At 51.8% G+C, this 17,648-nt stretch overlaps 1 protein-coding gene across 1 annotated transcript in view; it reads left to right on the top strand.

Annotated features, from left to right (window-relative positions):
• Window positions 1–554: 554 nt before the first annotated feature.
• Window positions 555–17,648, top strand: part of HK1 (hexokinase 1) — a 70,539-nt gene continuing 53,445 nt past the window's right edge. Inside the window, exon 1 of the mRNA XM_082855124.1 lies at window positions 555–632. Coding sequence (XP_082711250.1) covers window positions 570–632 — 63 coding nt within the window. The 5' untranslated portion in view covers window positions 555–569. The remainder of the gene's footprint in view (window positions 633–17,648) is intronic.

The following is a 17,648-nucleotide window of genomic DNA, read 5'->3' as shown; positions in this document are numbered from 1 at the left end:
TCCCAGGGGCGAGCCCTAATTTCCAAGGAAGGGGACCGCCGCCTCTAGGCTGCCCCGTTCGGCAGCAAACCGGGCTGGGCGATGCCTCCTCTTGCGTCCCGAGCCTCCCCGCCTGCGCCCCGCCCGAGCAGGGCGCCGCCACGCGTGACGGTGCGCGCGCGACAGAACCTCCCGTCCCTGCGCCGGCTCCCTACGTGGGGGACGTGCAGGGAGATGCCGGGCTGTGGGGGATTTCGCGGCGTCGCCCGCCCCCTTTCCGGCATGGGGAGGAGCAGCCACCGAGCCCCCCCGGCCCTGGCCCGGCCGCGACCGCCCGGCGCTGCAGAGGCGCACGGCAGCCAATGGGCGCCGAGGAGGTGGGCCGGCTGGAGGCTGTCACCCTCGCGGGGACGGGAGCGCGGAGACTGGGAGCGCGCGAGCCGCCGCCGCGCCCCAGGTCGTGGGGGAGGAGCGGCCGGAGGAGGAGGAGGAGGAGCCGCGGAGCTGCAGCCCGGGGACCACTGCTCACCCAGGCTGCGGAGGACAGACGCCCGCCCCAAGCCTGCCGCCCCGCGTCCCCGACCGCCAGCATGATCGCCGCGCAGCTCCTGGCTTATTACTTCACCGAACTGAAGGATGACCAAGTCAAAAAGGTGAGCCCCCGCCGGCGCCGCCGCCCGGCGCTCTGCCCGCAACGTTGCATTCCGGTATCCGCTCGCCGCCGCAGCCGCCTCCATCCTCCCGCGCCCAGCCTCCCCCAGGCCAGCATTGGTTGGACCGCAGGGCGGTGGGGAAGGCTTCGCCCTTTGATTCTTCCCGGGATCGTATGCTGCGTGTGTATGTGTGTGTGTGTGTGTGTGTGTGTGTGTGTGTGTTGGGGGGTGGGGGGGAGACCCCCGAGACTGGGCTGCCTGCTGCAGTGTCCTTGAAACGGAATGTGGATGTCAAATGGGCCCCCGGGCCGTGCGGGGAGGGTGACCGTGTGGCAACTGGTGGGTTGGTCCACAGGGCCTGTTTGGTACGGTCCAAGCGCCATGGGCGGAGGAGTGATCACAGAGATGCTGGGGAGGTGAGCGCGCAGCAGGCGGGGATGCTGGCTGGAGGCCATGCATCCCATATTTGGGGTTCCCGGTGGAGGGCGTCGGGTGCCCGGAAAAGCTGTCACCCCGGCTCTCCCAGTTGTTGCGGCTGCTCCTTAATCTGAAGACGGGGCGACCGGCACGGCTTCCTGGAACAAGGAGAAGCGTGGAGGCCGCCGGAAACTTTGCTCATAGGCCTCAGGTCTGGAGCGGCATGTCTGAATGGAATTTTTTTATCCCTCTCCGTGACCACTCTGCTCTCTTAAGCTGTAATTTCCAGCCAGCCCAGGGAGCTCAAATAAGAGACTGGTCTTTTGAGTCGGATGGAGGCCTTGACATGTATGCTTGTGGCATGTGTGTACTTGCACAAGGACACATTTCCCTACCCTGAGGTATTGCTGCCTTTAACTTATGTCTAACATAAAATCCTGTCTGCTGGCAGGTGTTAAAGGTGTATCTCTCCCTTATACCAGCTTTGACATCAAGTTTTTGAGAAACAGCCTAAGCTGTAGGGAAAGACGCCCATTTTATCATTGCCACGCCTGACAGATCTCCTGACCCATCCACACCCAGAATGGGTGACATTATTGCTGGGATAAGCTGGGGTGGACAGCAAAGTCAACCTGACTTTGGAGTTCAAACAAAGGAGCTGTACCTACAGGTGAGAGGCAGGAGCCACAGGTCTGCAGCCACAGGATGTTCATTGCTCTTCTTAACCACCCAAGACAGCCCCCTCCTCTGGCACAACAGGAAACGGGCCTGCTAAGGGCAGTGACCTCATCAAGGTCACCCGAGGAGTTAGAGGGAGAGCCAGGGCGGGACCCAGGTCTCCGCCTCCCTCCACTGGGAACTTGACTGAGGCTCCTCCTGGAAGTCAGCTGAGGGGGAGGTGCTGAGACAAAGGCATTGGGGATGCTGCTTGGATCCTGGGTCCTGTGCTGAGTGGGGACCAGAGTTGGGTAGTTAGGAGAGAGGTCTGGGAATCTGCCACGGTCCCTCATGGCTACAAGTGGCAGTGACTATAGAGTTGTCAAACCGTGGGACTCACGCTCACTCCCGTGGAGCACCCTGGAGCCTCCTTCTGACCACTGAGCTTGGGGAGCTCTGCACGTCAACATGTGCATTTCACCAGTTTTCTTCAGTGGTGTTGTGTATCCTTGATGTTCTTCCCATTTCACAGTGGGGGATTTAAGGCATAGATGAGTTCACTGCCCTCTCCCTGCACACGGTGCCCTCTGTAGCTCAAGACAGCGGATCACTGAGGTGGGGACCCGAATGACCTTGTAAGCCACAGCCACCAACGTCTGTGTGGCCGCCAGGGGCCATGCTGGGTTGAGGTTTGGACTGCCCTCAGTGGGGCCTATTTTATCAGGCACGCAGTATCTAGTGTGGCCCCAGAGCCCTCCACTCTCGTGGTGGCCTGATTCATACTCTATCCACCAGGCTCCTGTAGGCATCTGACTGTGTGACTTCTGAATCAGTTGATCCTCAAGTCCCTCCTCTGAGACTGGCATTCTGAAATTCCCTCCCCGCCCTCCTCTGGCGTCAGAACCTTGCTGGAGGTGGGTCTTGAGGCCAGAGCTTCCACCAGATAATATTATTGGTCAAGGAGAGTCTTGAAAACAGGCTGGCTTTCTTGCACCTCATGGAGGAGTTCTCAGGCTGCTTTCTATGGGTGGAGTATGTGGATTCCTGCCAGGGGGTCACGTCGGCCTTCGTGATGGGCTGTGTGACTCTGCCATCCGTGATTGTGGTTCTCAGGAAGCTTCCTGGGCCTCCTGAGCACATAGTGGGCCCTTGTTCTGATGGCCTGGTCAGTTTTCCCGGCCCCTACTCGAGCAGATCCTGGGAGACTCCATGTGCTCTCCTGGGACTCAGGACTTTTTAGAGACCAGCTTTTCCTACCTACCACTTACCCTGGGACTCCAAGGTACGTCCTCCACTTGCAGGACTCCAAGCCCTGTTCCTCCTGTGGGAACTGGGCCCTACCTGCAACCTGATGAGGACCCGGTGCAGACAGCCCCCACCCCGCCGCACCTGCCAGTGTGGGCAGCCATGGTGATTCAGCCCTCCAGCCCTAGGTGGCCTCTGGAGCTCTGGAGACAGCGCTGGCATCCCACACTAATCCTCATCCATCTACTTGCCCTCTGGCCTGGGTGTAGAGGGAAGGTGGGGATGGTGCCAGGGAAGGTTTGTGGGATTGCTCAGGATACAAAAGTGATCATGAAGGGGTATCATTTCCCCCTCCATTGCCTATGAGACACATCAGTAATTCAGCCTCATAAATATATCCTGGGTTGAAACAGGCCAAGCATCTGGCTTCGCAGGCTGGAGTCCCATCTTCCAGACTGCATCTGCATAGTGTCGGATGATGTGGTGCGGTGAAAAGGGTGTCGTGGCATTAGACTGAAGTTAAGTATAAAACATAGATTTCCCTTTTACTCTTCTAGTGCTTTTAGGAGGAAAAGGATGCACATGTGTGCTTGTGAAAGGTTCCGTTCATCAGAATACCAGACATCTGTTAATTCTGCAGCTAGAGCCTGGGTCTTTTTTTTTTTTAAAAAAATTATTTATTTTATTTATTTTTGGCTGTGTTGGGTCTTTGTTGCTGCACGCAGGCTTTCTCTAATTATGTCGATGGGCTTCTCACTGTGGTGGCTTCTCTTGTTGCGGAGCTTGGGCTCTAGGCATGCAGGCTTCAGTAGTTGTGCATGGGCTCCGTAGCTGTGGCTCGCGGGCTCTAGAGCGCAGGCTCAGTAGTTGTAGAGCCTGGGTCTTTTGACCTCCAAGTAACTTTTACTTTTAACTTTTACATGCCTCTCATCTTGCCTGCTTCCTCCACTTGGGTTAGCCATTAAGAGCTCGAAGGAGGGTAAAGGATCACGTAGTGCTCTGTTCCTTTAGGAAAGGAAGCGGGGTCCAGCAAGGTCAGAACTGGGCCTCTAAAGAAAAACTAGACGTCCTTTCCTTCAGGGTTGACAGATGGTGAGCAAATGCCAGTGGATTTTCTCTGGGAGGGATCCCCATGATCCTAAGGAATCCCCCTAAGCAGGTGAGCAACAGGTGTGATTTGTCCAATGGCTGAACCCAGAGTCCTCGAGTGGTTGGCTCAGGAAGGCAGAGGAGAGTATGCTTGGCAGTTAAAAGGCTACCAAGTTCTTTTTCCTGGGAGCCCATGTATTCCAGCGGCAAAAGCAAGCATTTAAAAAATGCCCATTTCCGTATTGCTCGGGGGTGAGAGAGATGAGAGTTAGAAAATTAGGAAAACTATCTCATGCACCTTTTGATCTGGTGTTATACAAGCATCCAGTAAGAGCCTCACCCCCTGGGGAATCTTCATTTCATAATCCCTGTCGCCTCTGCCTTGGATGTTCCTTGGAGTTCTCCCCCTAAGAAAATGCCCAGCACCTCATTTGGTTTGATAATTTGGGATTGTCGTGAGGGAATAAACTGGGAAAGTGGGTGGGTATGCAGGACTTTCACATCTGGCCGTGCTGCGCTGTCCTCCCACATTCCTCCTGTTTTCTGGAGAAAGGACTGATTTGTCTCCATGTGTGTCTGCAGTCAGGGGTTCCTGCCTGATAGAATTAGCCACTGGAGTCAGCGCTGAACATGCCTGAGGAGGCCCTGGAGGAGATGCTGGATAGAGAGGCACCCATACAGCTCCGTGTCCAGGAAGCAGTCGTGGCTAGACAGCAGGCACCTGCTTATTGATTTGAGGCCCTTTAGAATCCAATCCGATCATGGGAACTCAATCATTTCTTCAGAAAATGTTTGAGTCCTTTATTATGTGCAGAGTATTGTGCTAGGATCGGGTGACAGCTATAAACCTGGTAGGCATAGTCCCTATTCTCATGGAGTATAAATAATTATTTGCTGTCTTATGATAAGTGCAAAACAGAGAATGCTATGAGAGCTATAGGGGCCAGTGGTCAGATCTTGGGAGGGAAATCACTAGCCTAAGAGTTGCTTAAAGCCAGGCTGTAAGGAATTCCCTTGTGGTCCAGTGGTTAGGACTTGGCACTTTCACTGCCAAGGGCCTGGGTTCGATCCCTGGTTGGGGAACTAAGATCCCACAAGCTGTGCAGCACGGCCAAAAAAAAAAAGAAAAAAAAATCAGGCTCTAAATGTACAAATGGAAATATTATACTTAGAAACTTCGTAAGGGAGAGTCGAATAGATAGTTACCAAAATGTACCTTTGCTTTCTTTTTTTTTTTTTTAATAAATTTATTTTTATTTATATTATTTACTTTTGGCTGCATTAGGTCTTTGTTGCTGCACTCAGGCTTTCTTTAGTTGTGGCGAGCGGGGGCTACTCTTCATTGCGGTGCACAGCCTTCTCATTTCAGTGGCTTCTCTTGTTGCGGAGCACAGGCTCTAGGCACGTGGGCTTCAGTAGTTATGGCACACGGGCTCAGTAGTTGTGGCTCACGGGTTCTAGAGTGCAGGCTCAGTAGTTGTGGTACACGGGCTTAGTTGCTCCGCAGCATGTGGGATCTTCCCGTACCAGGGCTTGAACCTGTATCCCCTGCACTGGCAGGCGGATTCTTAACCACTGCGCCACCAGGGAAGTCCCTTGCTTTCTCTTTTTTTTAATGGGTTGTTGTCGCTGAGCATCCCAAGACACCTTCTGGGTGCCATATCAGCTATCAATTGTGTGTGTAGCTATATGTGTGCGTGTATGTATATATGTCTGTCTATACCTAACAATACACATAGACACACTAACGTGCACGTGTGTGTGTGTGTGTGTGTGTGTGTGTATGCTTTCATCTGATCTTTCAGAAACCTGAGTGATGATGTCATGATAGGAAGTATTATTCCTGAGCTCCCGGGGCAGCTCCCTCCCCCTCGCAGCTCCTCCCCTGGACATCCTGCTGCCTTGTGTACAGTGGACAGAAGGCAGAGATTTTATTCCCATTTAGAAACAGGGACTGACTGGAGGCCCAGAGGAGATGAATGACTCTCAAGGTCTTAGAAAATCTGGAATGGGATCCATAGGGCCATTCTTGCTCCCCCCGGTTCTTTCCTTTAGGAGAAAAACCCATCTTTGTTGATTTGAACAATTTAACTTAGAATCTGTATTTTAATTCTCTCCCCCACAAATCAATACATATGAGTTAATTTTTTATTATGAAATATTCGGGGTGCATAAAAAATATTGAAGTTAACATAACAAACACTTGTGTATCCACTCCTCAGCTTGTGAGGTAACAGACACAATTACAATTATATTACAGACACGACTGAAACCCCTTCTATGCCCGTCTTCAAGTCACATTCATTTCTCCTGTCAGAGGTGACCTCTGTCCTGAGTTTGGTGTTTATCATTTCCTGCATGTTTTAATATTTTTATTATATATCATGTATCTATGAACAGTATGTAGTGTTACTTTATATGGCTTTAACCTTTTGTAAATGGTGTTATCCTGTTTGTATCCTTCTGCAACTTGCTTTTTTTTAAGCTCAACGTTGTATATTTGACATTCTTCCATGTTGATCTGTATACCTCTGTTTCATCAATTTAAATTGCCGTATGCCCTTACATTGTGTGAATACACCAAACTAATTTATCTGTTCTTTTGGTAAGCCTTTGAGTTTCTGATTTTTCAAATTACAGACAGTGCCCCCATGATCCTTCTGTACGCACGTAAGTTGCTCTAGGCTGTGTTTCTAGGGCTGAAATCGCTCAGTGGAGGAGTGAGTGCATCTTCCCACTTTTAAGATTTTGCCAAATTTCCTCCGTGGTCATGTCAGCTCCCAGTCCAGTCAGAAGTTTGTACAGGTTCATATGGTTCCACAGCCAACCCTTGGTTACAGTAAAACCTTAAAATTTTTTAATAGGTAATTTTGAAAAAAACTGTTTCTTCCCAGCCATTTCCACTCACATACAACATTTGAGTTTGGCTTAAAATTGGCCATTTCCAGGCTTCCCTGGTGGCGCAGTGGTTGGGAGTCCGCCTGCCGATGCAGGGGACACGGGTTCGTGCCCCGGTCCGGGAGGATCCCACATGCCGCGGAGCGGCTGGGCCCGTGGGCCATGGCCGCTGGGCCTGCGCGTCCGGAGCCTGGGCTCCGCAGCGGGAGAGGCCGCAGCAGTGAGAGGCCCGCGTGCCGCCAAAAAAAAAAAAAAAAAAAAAAAAAAATTAGCCATTTCCTAGTTTACCTTATGAAGGGGAGCCCTTGCTGCCCAGTGTTACTGAGTGAGGTTGACAGCTCACTGTGAGCAGTGCCCACCCCATTGGCTGTTAGCACAGTGCCCAAGTGGTGGCGGGGTAGGGCGCACAGACAGAGGCTCGTGAGGGCTCTGTGTGTCCCCTTGTGCTCTAGCATGAATTCGTTAAACTTTTCTGGGAATTTAAACAAACAAGTGTGCTTTTGCCTGCACACACTCTCTTCCTGGGTGGATCTGACTGGGGCAGGGCTGGCTTATCTGCCCCCTAAACGTTTCTCTATTACAGAAAGCTCATGCCGGCAGCCTCTCTCAGACTATCTTCCGTAAAAGGAGAGGGTGGCTGTGCGCCACCTGCCCCCCGCCCCCCCACCAAGGCACACTGCAGTGTGAGGTCTGCAGCCCAGCCCTTTGCAAATGCGGTCCCTGGGGAGGCAGAAAATGTCAGATCACGTTCATCTGATTGCATGCTTGGTTACAGGCTCTCAGACGCCGAGGCCTTGAGGGGGCCTTGGAGGGAAGGGTGCACTGAATGCCTACTAGGGGCCTCTCTTTCTTAAAATGGGTCTTATTTAATCATCAATAGTAACAATACTAATCGAAGCCAACATATATAATGCCTGTCACATTTGCGGCACCAAAGGCATTACATCCTCACAGGTCCCCCGTGAGGTGGGCACCCTTAAGATCGCCACTTTTGGATGAGGACTCTGAGGCTCAGATATAAACAGAAGAGCCAGCATTCAGACGCATTAAGTCTTCTGGCAGAGCCCCTGCTTTTTTTTTTTTTTTAATTGAGATATAAGTCACATACCGTAAAACTTAGCATTTAAAAAAATTTTTTTTAATAAATTCATTTATTTTATCTTTGGCTGGATTGGGTCTTCGTTGCTGCACACGGGCTTTCTCTAGTTGTGAGTGGAGGCTACTCTTCGTTCTGGCACGTGGGCTTCTCATTGCGGTGGCTTCTCTTATTGCGGAGCACGGGCTCTAGGCGCGTGGGCTTCAGTAGTTGTGGCATGTGGGCTCAGTAGTTGTGGCTAGCGGGCTCTAGAGCGCAGGCTCAGTAGCTGTGGCGCACGGGCTTAGTTGCTCTGTGGCATGTGGGATCTTCCCGGACCAGGGCTCGAACCCGTGTCCCCTGCATTGGCAGGCAGATTCTTAACCACTGCGCCACCAGGGAAGCCTAACTTACCATTTTAAAGAGTGCAAGTCTGTGGTGTCTAGTATGTTCACAAGGTTGTACAAACATCACCACCATCTATTTCCAGAACGTTTTCATCACCCCCAAAAGAAACCCCATACCCATTAAGCAGTCACTCCCCATTGCTCCCTCCACCCTGATATCTACTTTCTTTTTTTTAATGGATTTGCTTCTTCTGGACGTTTCATATGAATGGAATTATATAATGTGTGACCTTTGTGTCTGGTTTCTTTCACTTAGCATGTTTTCAAGGTTCATTCATACTATAGCATGTTTGAGTACTTCAGTTCTTTTTATTACTGAATAATATTGAGTTGTTTCTGTATACCACATTTTGTTTATGCATTTGTTAGTTGAGGGATATTTGGGTTGTTTCCACTTTGCGGCTGTTATGATAATGCTGATGTGAACGGTTTTCCCTGTGTGGACATACGTTTTCATTTCTCTTGGGTATGTGTGTAGGAGTGGAATTGCTGGGAGAGCCCCTGCTTCTGTCCACCTGAGGAAGGCATCATCTCCATTTAGAAATGAGGACACTGAGGTCCCCACGTAGTGAAGTGACTTGCTGACCACACAGCTCATGAGTGATAGGGACAGAAACACTACCAGGTCCCCTGACTCAGAAACCCATGTTCTTTACACCATAACACATCCAACTCTGATTTTGCTGTTGAGGGAAACAGATTCAAGGAAGGAAAGAGGCGGGGCCAGGGCAGAGCTGGGCACGAGACCCTCCATACTCCCCCGATTCCCATTCCCCATCCTCCCCTTCCTCCCCATCCTCCCCATCCTCCCCATCCTCCCCATCCTCCCCATCCTCCCCATCCTCCCCAGCACCAGCACACTGGTTTGTGCCTGCCATCCCCACCCCTCCACCCCTCCACCCCTCCACCCCTCCACCCCCAAGCTGCTCAGTGTTGACCAGCTCCCTCCACTTGGGCAGGAAATTGACCCAATAAAGTCTTTTACAGTGAATGTTAGGGATTTTCTCTGGTTTTCAAATTTTTCTCTGTACCCTTTTCATTTGTCCCCTTCCCTCCATCCTGTTTGCAATTAAAAGAGGACACTTGGGGAGGCCAGTGCTTTCCCTGAAAGACCTCCCCATGCTCCCTATAAGGCATTATTATTCTAGCTTTCTCTCCCAGCTTCTGCCTGGCCCTACTGTAAGCAGCTGATTTCCTTGATTGATTGACACGTGGGGTTTGCCTTCAGCCTTGTTATTCAGTCTGATCTCATTTCTCTAATGTCCCCTGGTGCCTTCCGGGACCCTCTCTGGGTGGGTGGGGTGAGTTGAGTTGGAGACCCGCAGGCCATCCTTGTAACAAAGACACCAAGTCACATTTGCAAAGTTCTTTTCCACTCTCAAAATACTTTTACATGCTTGATTTAGTGAAGTCCTTCTGGCAAGCTTGGGTGTAGGTGTTTCTTTCTGCATCTTACATGTGGGGCAGGCAAGCTTCAGGAAGTGGAAGTGATCTGATCTTTGGTGGCCAGAGAACAGAGGGCTGGGATGGAGACACAGGTCTGTCTGACACTAGTAGGCAGCTCTCACGGTCATGCAGATCCAGGACTTCGGTCCAGGGCTTCAGGCTTCTAAAGCAGTGCATTGCAGTGGGCTCCCAGCAGAAATCATCACCCAAGGCTCCCATGATGGGGATGTGCTTGGAGTGCTAGAGCCCTGCTGTCCACAACAGTAGCCACCAGCCACATGTGGTTCTTGAGCAGTTGAAATGTGGCAAGTCTGGTTTGAGATGTGCTGTTGAACATAAAATACAGGATTTTGAAGACTCTGTATGACAAAGATATATAAAATCGCTCGTTGATCATTTAAAAAATATTACATGTGGGAATAATATGTTGGATATATTGGGTTAAATGTTATTAAAATTAATTTCACCTGTTTTTAAAAATCTGGCTACTAGAAAATGTTAAATTACATGTGTGGCTTGCATTGTATTCCTACTGGAAGCACTCTGCTAGACAGGAAATTTTATGCTTCAGAAGTTCAGGCAGAGGCACTCTGCATTTAAGGCAGTGGGTTCCTGCGGTCCTTGGGCCTCAATTTCCTCATCTGTAAAGCCAGGAGCCTGGAATCCTTTATCTCTCAAGGATCCCTCTAGCTTGAGCAGTGTTGTTAGGTGGACATCAAGCTCTCTGGGGCTCAGTTTCCTTATCTGTCAGATGGGGTAAATGATTCCTACCTCACTATCTGCCCATTTATCAAATCAGAGAATGGATATGGAAACACTTGGAAAGCGTACTGAACTGTACAAATGTCAGATGTTATCATCGTTGTTCACCCGGAACACACCTGTAGGCACCTGCCGAGGCATGGTGGAGGAGTGTAGCTTCCTGGATAACAGAGGGTAAGCGGACAGAGCCCTGAGCCGGGGCAGGGATCCTGGGTACCATTCTGCTTTGCCACCATGGGATTTTGAAAAGCCTGCGTTCTGAGGAATCCATGGTGTCATGGAGCTCCTATGCCCACCATATGAAGACGAGAGGGCAGTTTTCATTGTTGCTTTTTTACTGATGGAAAAACACAGAGATGGAAGTGACTTGCCCAAGGTTATAGAAGGAATCTGTATAGCTGGAGGAGACCTGAAGCCCTTCACTTTCCAGCCCAGTCTTCTCCCATCACTGCAGTATTTGCGAGCCATGGCTCTGGGGTCTGGTTGTCTCATAGTGAAAGCAGAGCTGTCCGTACTTCGGACCCTCTCTTCCCTCTCGTCTGGAGGCACCTGGCACATTGGGAACTGTGAGTCTGGTGCCTGGCCCTGCCAAAGCCATTGACTGTGAGGCCCAGAACGAAGCCTGTTGTTCTTGCCCCGCCACATTCCAGGGCTGTTCTGTTCCCCTTGAGGGACTGGGTACCTCCTTTATTTTTAGCTAGTTCAGTGTGACAGCTTTGTTCTTGTCTGGGCAAGGGCCTGGTCTCTCACCAGCGGAAAGTGCCTCTTAGCTTGAGCCAAGGTCACCAGGAGGACCTTGGGCATGACCTCACGGCCTTCTGTGGTCCTCCTAGCAAGAGGAGGCTGGGGAAGTAGGGAGGGAGCACCGGGGCTGGGGTCTGAAGCCAGAGCCACCCTGGGTGCTGGATGCTCGGGCCTTTCGCTTGGCTTCACGCCCCGGGTTCCTCCCATGTAAAACAGGGCTGATAGCGCCCACCCTGCAAGTGTGCAGCTTGGATCAGGGCAGGCGGAAGTGCCCAGCAGGGGACCCATCCTTGCTGACCGTTACATCACAGTTCCCAGAATCTCAGTTTCCTCATCAAGAATGGGGATCTCGTTTTCCTCCTGATTTGCTCTGATTAAACAGAGGTGTTGTATGTATGAACAGTCCATGGTGCTTCATAGGTGCTGCGTCCACGCTCACTGAAATGGAACTCACAGTTCAGAGGCGTCAATTAAATGATAGATAAGGCACCGAGGGCTGTGTCTGAATTTTGGAAAACGGACTGGAGAAGGGAAACCTCCCCTCATAGTGTGTGAACATGCCGAAGGGACCCTGATGCGCTGGGGATGTTCGCACACACAGCTTTCACTGAGAAGCCTCTAACGTGGAGTTTATTTTCCCAAACACATTTCCTCTTTCAGATATTCCACAGTCTCTGGGAGCCTTGAAGAGTGGAGACTGCTGATTATCTCTAGAGCGTTTATATGTCCCCTTGGGCCTTGAGGTGCAGATGTTGTGAGGCGAAGCAGGCGTCTGAGAGCGCCTGGAACTCTCCATCACTCAGGGAGGGGCTGTTGGCTCCACGCAGGTCGCCCTGAGGCTGAAGTGAGGGGCTGGTGCTGGAGAAGGGCTGGGTCATTCAGGGAACAGGAGTCTCCGGCCTTATCTGAGCCAGCAGACCCTTCCGAGAAGACCTCCCGGGCCAAGCGTCTCCAGAGGCCTTCCTGCCCCTCCAGGAGAGCAGCCACTCAGCCCAGCTGAGAAGCCACCTGAGGGGGTGGGGACACAAGGAAGTTGGAAGCGTGGCCCCTGCACCCCTGGCACTCGCGGTCTAGCTGGAGGCGTGCACCATGCACGTGTTGCTGCGGCGCGGGCAGATCGCTCCTACGTAGCACGAGGGCCGAGGGGATGCCGAGGAGAGCGGCAGCTGGTGCTGGGCAGGCGGATCATGGTACCCCCTTCGGAGGAGGTGGGTGTGGAGTGGAGTGCAGAGAGGCAGTTACAGGCCAAGCCAGCCGAGTAATAGAGGGGGATCTGTGAGGAAGGACCGTCGGGGGTGCAGAGGGCAGGAGGGTGCCGGGAGCAGATGATCCTGGTAGGGAACCCACAGGGTCCAAAATGTCTCTCCTTGTGGCCAGTGCCCTCTCTGCTCAGGTACCAGCTGCCAAAAGCAGGATAGAAATGTAGGTTCCTTGCGGCCGACACCCTTGGCAGTGAGGTGGGGCTGGGCAGGCAGGAAGAGGGTTGGACCTGCAGGAGGAGGGCTTGGGATGGGACCCACCACGGCGGAGGGTCCCATCAGGCCAGGACCTTTGGGCTTGCTATGGCCTTTGAACTTCCTTCCCAGGATTGTGTGAAAGGGGAAATGAGCAGTTCAGATCCCTGGTAGCTGCTGGAGGGTGAATGAGGCTTCCAGAATAATCAGGCCGGAGCAGCGTGCTTTCTGCAAGGCAAGGGAGCCATGCTGCTCCTGCAGTGGATGGAGCTGTGGCATTAATGCCACCATGTTCCCACGTCTCGCTGCTCTCGGAAGCCCTGGGCCTGGGTTCGCCCTGGCCTGAGCAAGAAAGGTACTGAGGAGGGACCACAGAACCAGGAACTTGGTGTCTACTCCGGTTTTCTTGCTGACCAGCGGTCACCTTGGCCAGTCGAATAACCTCTCTAGCCTCTAATTTTTCCTTAGGGCATTGAATGTGATGGCACCTGCCCTGCTTCTCTGGACAGGATAGTTTAAGGACCAGCGTGTGAAAGTGCTATGCAAAGTAGAGAGGCCTTCCTAGGTCAGAGTCAGGTGAACACACCCACATTACAGATGGAGAGACTGAGGTGCCTGCAGGATGGCAAAGCTGGAGTCTGGCACAGGTGTTTGTACTACCCAGTCCATGTCCCATCATTGAGCCAGGTAGGGTCCTGAGAAAATCTAAGTATGGCTGGTAGTGTGAGTCTTAGAGGCAGTTCCCCGAGGAAATAGAGGAGGAGTTAAGGTTTCAAGGGAGAAACTGCTTATAATGTGATTCCATTTTTTGTAAAATGAAATACAGAAAGACCCAAGCCCTGTATGTATGAATGTTTGTTTAGGTAGGAAAACTGTCCTAGAACATAAAGCTCTTTTAGCAGGGATTTCTCTGGGGAGATGGAGGGAAGAACTCAGACTTTTTACTTTTGTGCATTTATGTATTGTTTGAATTTTTTTAATAATGAGTGTATATAACTTATTGTTACTATAATGTACTGTTAGTTTTTTTTTTTAAGTAATAAAACAATCCAAATGTTTCAGAGGACTTTTGTGAGAATCTTTTATTTGCTATGGTTTCAGGCAAATGACCACCTACCTTTAGTTTTCTTTTCTACAAAATGGGTCAGTAATATTTGGTAATCAATGCATTTCTCTAGGTATTTAGGTAAAAGGAATTAGGGATATGTGATTATGAGTTAGACAAGGGAATGAGGGAGATGGATTCCCTTTCTGTCATTTCGTTGGAAGGGTGGGAAGAATTCTTGGTACATAATTAAAATTCTCTGAATAGCTCTCTGAGGTGAAAGTATAATTATCCTCATTTAAAAGTGAGGAAATCAGGACTCAGAGAGGTTAAGTAACTTGTCCAAAGTCACACAGCAAATAAATGGCAGGTCCTAGATTTGAACTCAGTTGTCTTCATCCATAGCCCTGTGTTCTTCCCACCATGTAAGAAAAGATAGAAATCTGTAAGAAGAAGCCCCAAATGAGGGGTTAGAAGACCTGGAATGTAGATCCAGCTGCCACTGATAAACCGTGTGACTTTGTGTGAGTCATGGGGCTCAGTTTCCTCGACTACCGCCTACTTTGCTGGGTTTCTGTGCAGGGAGAAGGGGAGCTAACACATTAGGCACCACTTCATGCCAGACCCCCGGCATCCATGAGCTCATTGCTTCTCTTTGTATGCCGTCCAGGTGGGATAATGTGTGTGAAAATTGTGTGTGTAAATAGCAGAGCCCTCTGCACACGTGAGCTCTTATTAAAATAATATTAACCCCCCTGGACCCATTTGTTCCTGAGTCAGTCTCCTTAAGAAAGAGAAGTGAATCTGATGTTGAAATCTCTGACCTACCCTTAAGCAAGAGTCCTTCTTAACGCTTCGCTGCCAGCTCCCCAATTTCCTTTGCAAGTAAAGTGTCTCACTTGGAACGTTCACTTCGTAGGCCTGTGCCGATCAGCTTCAGTCACACCTGTTGCTCTGCCTCGTTCTTGATCCTCACGGAAGAATGGACGAGAGAGGGAGTGAAAATTTTCCATGGCTGTTCCCCCTCCCACAGGAGGTCAGAGTGCCTGGGTCACCAGTGGTTACGGAGCCTCCTGCCACGACCAGCCTGTCCACTTGGGCATGTACAGTCTTGAATTGTTTTTCTCATACGTGTCTGTTGGGACCAGGAGGTGGGGCTGGGGTCGGGCACAGAAATGTTTGAGTTTAGACCAGCGCGGGGTCGCTGGGCTCTTCCACTGGCCGGACAGCTCTGGGCCAGCGGGGCTTGGTGAGGTTGTGTTCTCTTCTGACATCTCCTCCTGCCTCTGCTGTGTTCCTGCTTCTGGAGCCGATGAGAGCTTCCAGGCCCTCTCGGTCCGCAAGAAGGACAGCCCAGGTATTTGCACAGTAGTAGGGCACCAGTGCCTGCCCTGTGCAGCCTCCTCGGCTCCCACCCTCGGGAGAAGGCCCTTCGCCTGGCGGTGGGTGGTGGTGGTGGTGGTGGTGGTGGTGGTGGTGGTGGTGGTGGTGGTGGTGGTGGCGGCGGCGGCGGCGGTGAAAGATGCCCTGGGGGCTGGACAGGGGCGTCGTCAGTCTGAGCCGAGAGTCTGTAGGACCCAGCTCGCCATGTGGTGTCTGGGACCCTGGGACCTCCCCCATTTCCTTCCCAGTCTGACCGAGTCCTGAATACTTGTGTCAGACACCATGTGTGAAAGGGAGCCCAGGAGGTTCCTATCACAGACTCCTGGAAGCCTCTGTCTCTGTCTGTGACAGACATCCTATGAGAGATGTTCCAAAGGCTTGCAGCTTGAAGCCCACCAGAAGAGGTGCTGTGCCCTCCTGTCACCAAAATGTAGCGCTGGGGGTTGGAGGCACAGGTGGGATTCTTTGGGCACCAGCGTTTGGCCAGAGCAGCAGAGTTTGAGGCAGCGTCCTAAGAGAAGAGCAAGAATTGTGGAAATGGGAGAGGGAGGGAGAGAGAGGGGAGAGGGAAAGATCTGGAGTTGCTATGGAGAGGGGACGGAAAGAGAAATGCTGAAAGGACCACAGACTTTGGCCAAACCTCCCAAAGCCAGAAGTTGTCCTCCTCTGGCCCTGCATCCCTCCTCCATCTCTCCCCTCCTGGGCTTCCGGGCCAACCTCCTATAAGAAAAGCAGCTCTTATACTGGGGTTCTTGCAGAGATCTGGAGCAAATGGGCAGGAGGACACCCTTCCTTTCTACCCCCTTCCACCTACCACCCTTTCCCAGCTTCTTTCCCAGGTGGACAGGGGCGGCCCGGCCAGCTGCGAGGCGGGGCTAGTCTGAATGAGAGGAAAGAGGCCCCTTGTTCAGTGAGGTGCTGGGCACTCTGGGCCCCTGGGAGTATTCTGCAAACGTCTCTTGTTCCAGCGCTTCCTGGGCTGCTTAAAGGGCCACAGTCCATATGGTGTGGATCTGCTGAGTCCTGCACCAGGTGTCTGCCTGGCTGGGCAGCGTTGGGGGGTACCTACAGCCCAGCCCCAGGATCTGTGCCGTTCAGAGGCCCCTCCTGAGCTCCTGAGGACCAGAAGGGGTGCCCCTTGGCTAATTCTCATGCACCTGAGGTCCAGGAGGCTTCAAAGTCAGTTCCAGCTCTGCCCTAAGCTATACCCTCTTTCTGGCCCCAATTTCCACATCTCTTCTGAGAAGAGTTGTACCACGTGATGATTCCTGAACCTGAACCAGCGGGGGAAAGCCCTCCTTCCTTCTACGCTGGGGGGCCAGGTCGTCTTCTATATCCCCAGCCTGTTCTCTTGTTTGAGCTTCTTGCCTCTATTCGGGTTTGATTGGCTGTCCTGAAAACATCTGGCTTCTGGGCTCACTGTCCCTGTGCTGAGCTGTGCCTCGAGTTAGAAGCCAGGCTGGCTGTGGAGCCCTGCTTCTTCTAGAAGTTTCTCCCTGTCCAGCTGGAAAATCTCAGCAGCTTTGCTTGGGCCTGATCTCCACACGGTAGGGGGACTGGCCTTCTCCAAGGGATGGGGACGGTTGTAGGGAGAGTGTTAGGCTCTCAGGTATGGGACTGACTCCCTGGCTGTGTGCTTCGAACTAATCACTTAGCATCTTGGAGCCTCAGTTTTCACAACTGTAGAATGGGGATTAAGAATGTCCCCCTGGGACTTCCCTGGTGGCGCAGTGGTTAAGAATCCACCTGCCAATGCAGGGGACATGGGTTCGAGCCCACATGCCGCAGAGCAACTAAGCCCGTGCGCCACAACTACTGACGCCCGTGTGCCTAGAGCCCGTGCGCCGCAACTAGAGAAAGCCTGCGTGCAGCAACGAAGACCCAACGCAGCCAAAAATAAATAAATTTTAAAAAAGAAAAAAAAGAATGTCCCCCTGACAGGGTCGTATTGAAGGTTAAATGACATATTGGATGTGAAAGCACTTGATATAATTATAAAGTATTATTCTAGCATCTGGCATTCACTGAATTCCTCTTTTGTGCCAGGCCACTGGGTAGTTCCACAGGTCTCCTCGGTCTTTCCTTTCCTGGGGAACTCACATGTTATCGGAGGAGATAGGCATGTCAGTAGACAGATAATCGTGATGTAGGGTGAGGAGTGTGGTAGTGGAAACACGTCCACATGCCAGAGCAGCGCCGTGACTGCTGGTACTGCTCACCCGTCCCCGCCCCAGCGCACAGCTGAGCTTTCTGAAACATGTGTCACTGTTGAATACTCAGAGTCACGTTTAGAGTCTGAACCTGCTCGCCCAGTGCACGAGACCCTGCAGGCTTAGCTCCTGGCAGCCTTTCCAGCTGCTTCACTTCTTGCACTGTGTGCTCCATCATCCCACA

The sequence above is a fragment of the Leucopleurus acutus genome (assembly GCF_964270905.1).
Source record: "Leucopleurus acutus genome assembly, chromosome: 14".
In the NCBI taxonomy this organism is placed as follows: domain Eukaryota; kingdom Metazoa; phylum Chordata; class Mammalia; order Artiodactyla; family Delphinidae; genus Leucopleurus; species Leucopleurus acutus.
Note: the sequence above shows the minus strand (reverse complement) of the source record. Positions and strands in the feature narration are given on the sequence as shown.